The following is a 12,427-nucleotide window of genomic DNA, read 5'->3' on the forward strand; positions in this document are numbered from 1 at the left end:
AGAAATTTAAAAGAGGGAAACTTACAATTGACCCCCTTAAATACCCTTTCTTATAATTGGATTCACCTGTGTATGTAGGTCAGGGGTCACTGAGCTTACCAAGCCAATTTGAGTTCCAACAATTAGTTCTAAAAGTTATGGAAATAATAAAATGACAAATTTATGCACCTGCCTAATTTTTTTTAAACAATTATTGTGCACTTTCTGTAAATGCAATAAACTTCATTTCACTTCTCAAATATCACTGTGTGTGTCTCCTATATGCTATATTTAACTGACATTTTTTATCGTTAACAAACAACAATTTATACAGGAAAATCATGACGATTAACAACGTTGCCCAAACTTTCGCATCCCACTGTATATGCCAAGAGTCTTGCATCCATACCATTCAAGCACTCAGGGAACTACAACAAAATACTGTGTTGGAATCAGTGTTTAGCAATGTGTAAAAATGGAGGACATTAATGTTTTTTGTTAAAACGGTTTTATTTTAGGGTCCTCCTGGGCCACCAGGTCTTCCGGGTTCACCAGGTCAGAAGGTAAGTCCAAGTGGACAAAATTCTTGATTGAACTGTGCTGTGAAATACTTATTCTGACTGTGATATTGTAGCTCTTCCAATGCAGATGAATCCACTCATTCAAAGAAATGGGCACTGCATGAAAAGTGCCAAAACTGCATTACTTGTTGGTTGGTCTATACATAATACCAGCAGACTTAAAGGGGCCCTGTAGCGATCCTAAAAGAGGTAAACCAAGAACAAACCCAAATAAGCCACTGGCTGTACTTATGGTAAATGTGACTTTAAAGTAGTGAAGTATCCATCAGTGTAAGGCTTCATGCAAATCCCACCATCGGCGTGGTAACAGAGAGCTTGGCCTGGGTGCAGTGGTCCTTTTTGCTCCTGTTCTCCCAAATTTCTCCCCACCTACCTTCCCTTTCGCTAGCTTGAATGGACATGCTGCAAATAGGAGGTGGAAGGAGGGCACAAAGTAGGTGGAGAGGGCCGTAGTCAGCCACAGCATCCAGTTTAACCTTTGTACAACAAAACTGATGGACAGATTTATACAAAGCTTTGCAGTGGGGGGGATACCCCACTATACTAACAAAGATCAAGTAACAGATGGCATTGAGGGAAAGCGCAGTCAGTGCCCTATATGGGGCTGTGTTTAGTTTAGAGCCACTAATAATTAGTATTATTTATTGACTAGCAAGCAAGTAAGGCAGTACCATTTATAGAACACATCTTAGCTCTACAACATTCACGGTTGATTTAAAACAGTCAATTAAAGTTTGCTAGAATTACAAAATCCCCAAGTGCTTGATTTAATTAGGTGCAAGAGGCAGAGTAACAATGAAAACACTTTTCAATCACATGTGAATGATATAAAGCGAGTATTAGGCAAAAAATGGGAAATAAAAAACGCAACCAAGAAGTGAAGCAGAGTGAAGTGAAGCAGCTTATGTAAGCAGCAAATAGCATTGGCCCATGTATAATATAACCCTGAGTTATACTGTACGGTGGTTTCTCCATTTACCTGAATTATTATTGCAGAAATGTAGAAAAAGATAACATTTCCCCCCTGCTTTGTGACACATGGGGTGTGTTTCAGCATCATCTGTAATCCGTTGTTGGTTGCTGTCACAATCCCATTGCTCACATATCACAATACACAACAAAGGTACAGTACTTAGGCTTGGTTTACAAATAAATCTGTACATTTATGGTCCAGTTCAGTACTGTCCTGTCAGTTTTGCATCTTTTTTTCTATCGGTTTTACCTGACAGGATTGAAACTGTACACTTTTTATGTGTGAACACACACATAGAAAACTCATACAAAAATGATACAAAACTGACAGGACTGGACTGGACTGGAAATGTGCCCCTTTAATGTGTGAGCCAAGCCATAGAAAATTTGTACAAAACTAACAGGACAGGACAGGACTGCACCGGAAATGTACACCTTTTATGTATGAGCCAAGCCATAGAAAACTCATACAAAACTGATGCCAACTGTCAAAAACTGACAGGACTGGACACCTTTTATATATAAACCAAGCCTTTATGGTACTTTCTGCAGCAGGCAACTCTGAGCAGGAACAGTACTGGAGAAGCAAGTAGATATTTACCGGATCTGGACCGACACAGTACAAATCTACGTCCAGTAGGTGGTGCTGCACCCCTGACTGGACGTAAACTCTACGTCGCATTGACCCCGCATACCCACCGTTTACCGCCGATCACGCCGTGCTGTCCCCGCCGCAATTTGCTCGCCCTGCCATCTCTATGACGGTAGGGCACTGTGAGCCAGGCAGGAGCGTTTTCATTGGCTCCTGGCCCTGTCATCACTGTAAGCCAATCCCATTGATTGACAGGGTCAGGAGCCAATGAAAGCAGCTCATAGAGATGGCAGAGAGTGGAGCCTGCGGCAGGGACACAGTGGCGTAACCAGTGGGAGCGGCGGATTTTTGCGGCGATTCGTCGGGAAGCGCCGTTTTTCTGTACCAGCAGCGTTCAATTTGCAAACTGATCTGTTTTTAATTACAAGTGGAAGTGTACCCTATTTTAATATCTGCTTCCAGTGTTTCCCTGCACTGCATTCCAAATGGGTACATTATCTGTTCAAGTGAGAACCAAGCCTTAGATAGTTAAAGTTATGCATCAAGAGGGGGTTATCCTTATGGGTATAATGACAACTGTTGATAATCTGGCCCACCCCAGATCCACACATAACCCACAGAAGTTAACTCAAAGAGAACAGTATTATACATAAGACGTTGCAATGCTATGTTATTCTTCATGTTCACTTTTTGTTTGTTCACAATTTGAATTTCAGTAAGCAGGGTATGTTGGGGGCATTATTAATTAAATTCTAGGGAAACTCATGGTAGACCAAGCTGATATAACTGTGTCTTATCTATTAGGGTGAAATTGGATTGCCTGGTCCTCCTGGCCATGATGGGGACAAGGTAAGAAAGACGTGTCTTAACTGTATCTGGCAATAGTTTCATCATGTTGCCACCTAGGTCACCTGCCTTGTCTACCCTATCCACCTTAAATATTTATTCCAGTGTAATTTAGAATAATTAAAGTAAAAGCTAATTATAACAAACTTTGGATTTTAGGGACCTCGAGGGAAACCTGGTGAGGCTGGACCTCCAGGTCCGCCAGGACCTGCTGGACAGGATGGACTTCAAGGACCAAAGGGAGATACAGGCTCCAGGGGTATGCAAGGGCCAAAAGGAGATGTGGGACAAAGCGGATCACCTGTAAGTTTCAAACTTTGCCAGTCTGAATTTATATAATTCTACTAATTTAAGTTAAAAAATGAAACTGCACTAAAACGAAAAAAAATTGAAACAAAATGGAAAAATGTACTTAAAGAGTAACTTTACTGAAATATATTTTTATAACAAGGAGTACAGGTGATATGGTCACACAGATGGGGATGGAAAATCGTTGGAGCTGCCGGAGGTCCCCAGTCCACAATGGTCATAGAGTAGGTGGCCATACACTGGCCCGATTTGCGCCCGTTTCGACAGCAGATTCGATCACTGGGATCGAATCTGCTGCCAATCGTTCACGCTACACGCCGAATTTCGATCTATTCCGTCCGATCCCGTCAATCGCGCCGTGCGGAAAATAACCGTCGATCGCCCGCGGGTAAAGAGCGCATCGCTAGCGGCGTTCGAGTGCCCGACGACCGACGCAATAGAGCCGCATACATTACCTGCTCCGCCGGCGCGACTCCCGGGTCTCCGCTCTTCTCCGTCTCCGCTCTGGTCTGCTCTGGTCTCCGGCATGCTTCCCTTCTTCCTGTCCCGGCAGGAAGTTTAAACAGTAGAGGGCGCTCTACTGTTTAAACTTCCCCCAGACAGGAAGAAGGGAAGCATGCCGGAGACCAGAGCAGGCCAGAGCGGAGACGGAGAAGAAGAGCGGAGACCCGGGAGTCGCGCCGGCGGAGCAGGTAATGTATGTGGGCGGGGGGAGCGGCGGCAGCACCACCACAACAGATTGTGATCGGTTTCAGGCTGAAATCGGTTCACAATCTGTTTGCAGTAAAGGTAGCCATACGATCCCTCTCTGATCAGCTTCGATCAGATAGGGATCTGTCTGTTGGTCGAATCTGATGGCAAATCGACCAGTGTATGGCTACCTTAAAAGCAATAAAATCCTCAGTGCTGCACCAAGATAATGATTTCCCACGCTCTGATAAGGATGTTCCCTGCAACCACCAGTGCTCAATAATAAAGCATCAATAAGCACATCAGTACATAAATTGCACAAGAGAAGTTTACACAGCAATTGCCTGTTCTCCACACCCGACCAGGCTTCGTCCTTCTGCCATTGTCAGGGATTAATGGAGAGTGGGCATAATATAAAATGTAAACGTACTTAACCGTTGGTTCGGAGTTTCACTGCCACTCCCGGGGTCCGCCTATGATTGAATAGAGTAAGCCGCTGCTGATTGCCTGAGTGTGGTCATGTAGCTTAAATGTTTTAGCATGGTCCACTGCATTATGGGAGTTAATGTAGTAGTTAATGCAAGTGGCTATACAAGTATGAGAGCTTGCGAAGTGGCAGCGAGTGACTGCTATCCAGCGCAGATGGCCCTAATCTCATAGATCTCATAGATTGCACTAAGCCCACCTGCTGCGTCCACTTGCTGAACATCCTTATCAGAGTGTGGGAAATCATTATCTTGTTGAATTGCTGAGGATTAAATTTCTTTTACCAACAGATAATAGGGGAAAAAATAAATCTGATAGGACATTGCAAAGTGAAGAAGATAGATCAAGAAATGATTGACACTCACAGTATAATTTCTTTATGTTGTTTGATCCACCGTGAGCATGCAGATCATACTTCTGGCAGACATGAAAAAAACTGGATAGTACACACTGCCCTTATCTAAAAACATGCCAACTAACAATGTGATAGGCTAAAAGGTTGTTTGGCAACAGGTGTTATCTCTTACAATGCAGCGAGGTTCAAAGACTGTCATGGCCATGGTTTCACCTCAATATCAGCCACACAGACATACCTGATAATCTTTTTGAGAAAAGTTAAAGATTTCTTATGAGAAAGGTGGTATCGACTACTGATTGACATGAACTTCAATCATGGGTTAAAATTCCTCTTTGAAAAAAACCTACCTACATGATCTGTTTAAAGTAATCAAAATCTGTTGGCCCTCATATAATATGGAAGTGATAAAATTGGCCAATCAATATTGGATGTGTGAGCACACCTTAAGCCGCATCTACACGCATAGATGCGGCCGCGATGCTCCTTATCAATCGAGCCGCTAATGCGGCTCGATTGATAAGATCCGACAGGACGGATCTTGCTTCCGCCGATACCCTGCTCGCTCCCCGCTAGGGGACAATGGCAGGGAATCGAGCTGAAGATAAGCGGCGCGGCGCGGGGACGAGCGGGAATCGAGCGGGTATTGATGCCGGCGAGCGGGGACGCGGCGGGCACGCGGAAGAGGCGATCCGGCGGCTAATCGAGCCGCCGGATCGCTGCAATGTCCCATCATGTAGATGGGGCTTTAAAGGTGCCCACTAACGGTACGATTTTCAGTGAAGAATCACCATAAATGTTATCAGAAATAAAATGCAATAATATCTCAATTATTTCATCATAAACAAGGGTGTTTTTAAAAGATTGGAGGTAGTTGTATGACCTTGAAATAAATTCATAATAGCTATTATACAGTATTATTTATAACCCTAGAGCTAAAATTAATTAAACGGGTCACTATCCTCTCAGCTAAATGCTATATAACCAGCAGCATCTTTAACAAGTACTAAAGCTATGAAAAAGCCTAGATGTCAAAGGAAAACCCATGAAGTTATACTATTTGCATCTTACATTTTTGTTAAGCTATCACTGAAATCAGAAATCTAACTTAATATATAACTAATAAAAATATTTAAATGTTTGCAATATTTTAACTTGAAAAATATTACGTTGACCTCACAACAGTTTTTTTTTATTTTTAAAAGGGTCTTGATGGGCCCACTGGGGAAAAGGGAGAACGTGGTGACCAAGGAGCTCCAGGACCTCCAGGGCTTCCTGGCCCAATTGGACTTCCAGGGCTTACAGTAAGATATTATACATGTGTAGTAATGCATGTGTAGAAAAGGCTATAGTAAGGGTAATTCTCTAACTAATTATTTTCCTGTGTGCCTGCTGCTACTAATTAAGATTAGCAGACCAAATTGACTGAATCAGATTGTGAGCAGTCATGGGCTACTGTGCATGTACTTCCCGGCCAAGCGCTTCCTCGATTTTGCTCCTGTGATGGGAGTGTCCTGTGCATGCGCAGTTGCAAGTTTTAGAAACTAAGCAAATGCAGAATGTTGGCGGGCAGAGAAGTGCGATCGAGGATGTGGCTGAGACAATGCAAAGTGTGATAACAACCTAATGGAGGGGACCAAGAGGACACAGAGGGACCTGATTGCAGTCTTGTGATATTAAAATACACATGTATATGCGATCGACACAAATCAGTCTGCCTGTAGTTTCTTAAAACATAAAAGTATGAGCCCAGGTGGTGCATGTCTCCAAGTGTATCTGAAAATGAGGAGTAGAGTGAGGAATATGAATATTCAGATCCTGAGTACCTTAAAGGACACCTGAAGTGAAAGGTATATGGAGGCTGCCATATTTATTCCCTTTTAAACAATGCACATTGTCTGGCTGTCCTGCTAATCCTCTGCCGCTAATACTTTTAGCCATAGACTATGAACAAGCATGCAGATCAGGTGTTTCTGGCTGAGGTTTGACTGGATTAGCCACATGCTTGTTTCAGAAGTGGGATTCAAGCACTACTGATGACTGAAAGATCAGTAGGATGCCAGGCAACTGGTATTGTTTAAAAGGAAGCTATTATGGCCGCCTTCATATCCCTCTTATGCTGGGAATACACTATGAGATTTTTCAGATTTACTGTCCGATCGTTTTTTCCGATCAATTTTCCCATCATTTTTCCGATCAATATTCACTTCTATGAGAAATTGATCAGAAAAACGAACGAAAATCAGATTGCCAAAAAACCTCATGGTGTATTCACAGCATTACTCCAGGTGACTTTTAAAATGTGATATCTTAAATGTTGATACTTTAAACATTGTTATTGCAGTCACTTTGCTGTATACCTGACCAGCTTCTTTGTTTGACTTTAGAACTGCAGTCACCAAATATTCTGTATCTAAAATGAATGTACTGCACTCCCTATATTGTAAAATATGCAGCATTGCAGAAGTAGATTTTTTTCTTTTACAAGGGCTGTGGTTACATGATTATGCCTCAAGGAAACAGCCCACTCAGATGCATGCTGCGAAAGAAATTCAATATTAACAACTGGTTAAGTTCTCTCCCAGCATGCATCTGAGTCGCCAGCTTACTGGAGGCATAATTATGTGACCACAGCCAAGAGAAAATGAAAGTAAGGTTTTTTGAATTCAAAATAAAAATGACTTTTAAAACGGTATATATTTTGCACTAAACGGACTGCAGGGCATTCATTTTAGATGCGGTTTGAGGTGACTGTAGTATATGCAGCATCCCTCAAATCCTGAACACATAGTTCTAATGTTTCCAAATATGTTTGAAGGACTTATTTGTTAAAGGACTTACGAGGCCTGTTTGCTCAAAAAAAAAAAAAAAAGTTAGATACCTGTGTCAGTTTGTGAGGCACGGAGGCGCCGTTCCGCCGGGTCCCCGCCGCTCAGTATCCCCCCGAACGACCCCCGACCGCACGGCCCGGGTCGGGCTCTCCAGCCTTCACAAAGATGGCCGCCGGAGCTGGATGAGGCTGCGCAGCTCTAAGGCCAATCCCCCCCGATCCACGCTACACGTTACGTGGATCGGGGGGTTGGCCTTAGAGCTGCGCAGCCGCACTCGCGGCTATGCGGACTGCGCAGCCGCGGCCAGCTCTGGCGGCCATCTTTGTGAAGGCTAAAGAGCCCGACCCGGGCCGTGCGGTCTGGGGACGTTTGGGGGAATACTGAGCGGCGGGGGACCCGGCGGAACGGCACGGAGGGCGCAGACGGCGTCCTCCGTGTCTCACAAACTGACACAGGTATCTAACTTTTTTTTTTTTGAGCAAACAGGCCTCGTAAGTCCTTTAAGGTGAGGAAACAGAGTATGTATAACCCTCAAGCAATCATGAGGAAATGTAAAGAGTCCAGCTTGTTCCCTGTTGTTGGATTTTTTCATCACATGATTTTCAGATCAGATCTCTTCACCCAGTTTCCGTAACAATTTTATTTAATTTTGTAGGTTTTTAGCCTTTGGTACTGGGTACTTTATTTCTTTAGTGCTGGGGCTGTCACCTAAAGCTTCCATGTGCACTGCTTTTCTGTAGGGGTTCTCACCCTTATCCTCTGGAATCCATTTCCACTGCAAGGTAGCAGTGCTAGCTTTTGGCTGATCCAGTATTTTGTACATCTAGTCAGCATTGCTTGTTCCACTACCCAAGGAGGATTCTGATGGGAGACCAGCAACTCCAGTCAGTCTAGCCATCGTGTTTGGGGTTCCTGTCAGGAGTACATATGTACTTGGCGCCTTGGGAGCACGGTGAGTGATCAGCTCACGCTGCTGTATCTGAAATTTCGAGCAGCATTAAATACTATTACCCCTCCGAGTCATAGCAACTCTGAGGGTGAAGTAATTTGAGGTCTGGCTATTGGCAGCACCCAAATTACATTTAAATCCCACTGCACTGCTATAGATGTAATAACTCTACATCTATGATGATGCCCAGGTCAGGCGCAGGGTGACACTGAGCGTGTTCCCAAATCACCTGCTTCACCTATCAGGCCTTCTTGGCTACTGTAGCGGCTTTCGACGCACCATACTTCACCCCAACAGACAATCCTTTCTTGACATTGCCCAGGTCTCACGAAAAGGAGGTAGTAAGCTCGGAACCCAGAGGTGGGGATTGCAAACATTTAATCACAGTTTATCTTTACTTTTAAATCTTTGTGGAAATGGGTAGGGTATTAATGTATGCTTGTACTCATTCCACTGGGTGGTCCTAAATTATTATGAAAAGGGCTTCCAGATCCTACCATAAGTCCCTCCCACTTTATTACTCCCTTTTCCTTCTTGGGATATCTGGAGGCTTGAAGAGCCTATTGTCTTTAATGATACAAGAATGCTTTGCTAAGGTTAGGGAGAGAAGGATTACCCTCCCTCTTTACTTGTAAGGTACCTCTTTAATGTCAAAAGGCATGTGGGTTGATATTGGTCAGAGAGCTGAGCTGTATGCTCATGGGCTCCCAACCTGCATAGCGGATAATGGCATGGAGATACTTAGTTTCTTTACATTTTTTTAATCATAAATATTATAATCTGTTTGTCTTTCATAGTTCTAACTGAAGTTATGTTTACATATTTGTAACTAGGGAGAAAAGGGTGATTCTGGGGACAAAGGAGAGACTGGAAACTCAGTAAGTAATTTTGTATTTGCTGGAATTGTTTTCGCTGTTAAAGAAAGCCTACTATCAAGGGTGCAAGTAGATGTAATGACGTCCTATTCTTTATAAGCCTACAGACTGACCAAACTACATCTCAAAGGTAATTCTCTGATGAGAGCTGTAGTTTTCTAAAACAGTAAACTAGAGGACTATAATTCCGACACTATAATTACACTTATTTTATGTGAATGAATTGTTGCTACTCTGTACACAAATCACAATGCCATACAGCTTAGGGCATCTTATTCTGCAGGAGCCTCGTCTTTTGCATGGTGTACTATTATTTTAGCTACTTTGTGGTTTAGTTATCTAAGGGGCTAAGGTCCTGTCCTGCTCTATTGTTTGTAATTATCTAAGTGTTCAGAGGTTCGTACATTCAAGCAGAGGTCCATATGCTTCCAGACATAGAAGGCTTCACATTGGGACAATTAGTTGAAAGTTGATTCTGTTAATTTTTTCTTTATGTAAAGGGCTTATCAGATTTGTATGCCTTCTAAATGGATTATCAGGAAACCCTGACAGCTGTTTGTGCATGAAGTCCTATACTCCATTTTTAGTCTTCAGTTTTGCCACACTTGTATTCATGTTCCCAGCTAATGTTTTTCTACGGTAGGACTTTAGGACACTGACAAGGGATCTGTGGGATGCGAAAGTGTTTTTGTTTGACACACTGGCCCTTATTCAATTCACTTTTTCTCCTAAGCTTTTTCCAGGAGATATTTTTCATGTACTGAAAAGCTAACAAAACGTAGGTGAAGAAAGTACTGTCACAATTATTCTGAGTATTGCATAGCTCCCAACTGTCCCTCTTTTGGAGGGACAGTCCCTCTTTGGGAGCCCTGTCCCTCTGTCCCTCTTCCCTCCTCATTTGTCCCTCTTTCAGGACTTTGTCCCTCTTTCTATGTAAATATATACTGGTATATCTCTCTACTAAAAATGTTTGATTGACTCTAAACTTTATTACCATCCTTTAAATTGATATATCACTAATTTTAAAATGTTAATATTGAGGAAAATGAACCGGGATAGAAAGGACCTGTGTGGTTTAAATTATAAAACAAATTTTTCTTATGACATCTTTATGGCATGCGTGATTAGGGATGTGACAGGGGTGTGGCAGGGGAGTGGATTACGTGTCCCTCTTTCTCATCTCAAAATGTTGGGAGGTATGGTATTGTTTTGCTTGCTGGTGGCTTAAAGGGAACTGAGCATCTAAACCGTGTATTTAAAAAAAAAAAATGTAAAAGGATAGTGTCTATCCAAATATTAATGATTAAAATTCCAGAGCAGTGGACTGTCACTTTTCTCTTATAACTGCATTTATTACTATGTTCAGCAGCAAAGCAGGGAGCTGCCATGTTTTTTTCCTAGAAGCAGGGGATTGACATCTGATGCTTCCTTGCTTCTTCCCATGATCCTCATCATGTGCCTGTAATCTCGTTGCTGTGCAGAAGGGGGGAGAGTCTCCCTAGCAATGTGATGCCATCTTATCTAGCATTACAAAGAAAGGTAAACACAACCCATTCTTGCACAGTAGCCTGTCCTTCCCCAAGTGTGAGGATTCATTAGCTGAGGTATGTGTAAAGTAAACAGCAGAAACACAGAAGTTCCCCTGTGTGTATGTCCTGGCCCAATCACAGTAGGTGGAGGTGGGGGAGCCAGCATTTACCTATCAGCTACTGTAATCCATCTGATATTTTGTGGGTAGCTACTTGGACTGCTACAGGGGCAATGCTTCCTTATAGTCTTGTAGACTCTAGCATCCCCCTCTCTGGTGATTGCAGATTGGTAATGCTGGATACACACAATGCGTTTTTTCCACCAATTCGTTTTTCCGCTCAATTTCCCACTCAATTCCCTTATCTTTTCTTATCAACTTCCATTTACTTCTATTAGAACAGAGCGGTGCAGTGCGGAGAAGATGCCCGGGAGCCAGCACAGGTAATGTATAACTGTATCGGATCGGCCGCCGCTAGCGACGCACTCCCTACCCGCGGGCGATCGCCGGTAATTTCCCACACGGCGCAATCAACGGACCGATCCGATTTCAGGAGGAAATCGGATCGGCGGGTGCGTTTAGCGCGAACGATTGGCAGCAGATTCGATCCCAGTGATCGAATCTGCTGTCGAAACGGCGGCAAATCGGGCCAGTGTATGGCCAGCTTTAAGGTGGCCATACATCAGACAATCTCCTGCTGACAATCAGGTACACGACGCTAAAAGCATGCAATATTGCAGACGAACACAGTGGAACCCCCAGCCACTGTCCTGCCCCCAAACGTTATAAGATCCCATGAATTATAATACTTTACCTGTCACTCTGACCGCTAGAGTCCGCTGTACTTATGCATTTGGGTCCCACGTGACTGCCAGCGGTGGGGTGCGTGTATAAGGCCAATGCAGAAGTACAGCGGACACCAGTAGCAGATGGAGTCACAGGTAAAGTATTTTAATGCTTGGGCACATTAACTTTTGGGAGAACATTAGACTATGGTCGGACTAAAGTCTCAGCTCCGAGGATAGCCAGTGACAGGACTATGTTCTCCATAAAGTACTACGGCTGAAGAGGTCAGTGCTATATAAGTACTTAATAATAATAATAATAATAATATGGTAGAACATTATGCTTTGACAGGAAATACATTGCGAGCTCCTCTGAGGACAGTCAGTGACATGACTATATAAAGTGCTGCAGAGGATCCCAGTGCTATATAAATACAAAATAATAATATGGTAGGACATTAGACTATGACTATGGTAGTATTAGATTGTGAGCTCCCCTGAGGACAGTCAGTGACATGACTATGTACTCTGTAAAGTGCTGCAGACGATGTCAGTACTGTATAAATACATAATAATATGCTAGAACATTACAGGTCAAGTGAGGTGATCTGAACTTGAGGCAGAGCATATTCAAAACTTCTTGCAAAGG

At 43.2% G+C, this 12,427-nt stretch overlaps 1 protein-coding gene across 1 annotated transcript in view; it reads left to right on the forward strand.

Annotated features, from left to right (window-relative positions):
• LOC137536731 (collagen alpha-1(XIII) chain-like) overlaps positions 1 to 12,427 on the forward strand; it is a 269,977-nt gene that overhangs the window by 204,599 nt on the left and 52,951 nt on the right. The window contains exons 25-29 of the mRNA XM_068258952.1: positions 498 to 542; positions 2,929 to 2,973; positions 3,130 to 3,273; positions 6,016 to 6,114; positions 9,424 to 9,468. Of these exons, the coding sequence (XP_068115053.1) occupies positions 498 to 542; positions 2,929 to 2,973; positions 3,130 to 3,273; positions 6,016 to 6,114; positions 9,424 to 9,468 (378 nt within the window). The remainder of the gene's footprint in view (positions 1 to 497; positions 543 to 2,928; positions 2,974 to 3,129; positions 3,274 to 6,015; positions 6,115 to 9,423; positions 9,469 to 12,427) is intronic.

This window comes from Hyperolius riggenbachi, chromosome 10, assembly GCF_040937935.1.
Source record: "Hyperolius riggenbachi isolate aHypRig1 chromosome 10, aHypRig1.pri, whole genome shotgun sequence".
Taxonomy (NCBI): domain Eukaryota; kingdom Metazoa; phylum Chordata; class Amphibia; order Anura; family Hyperoliidae; genus Hyperolius; species Hyperolius riggenbachi.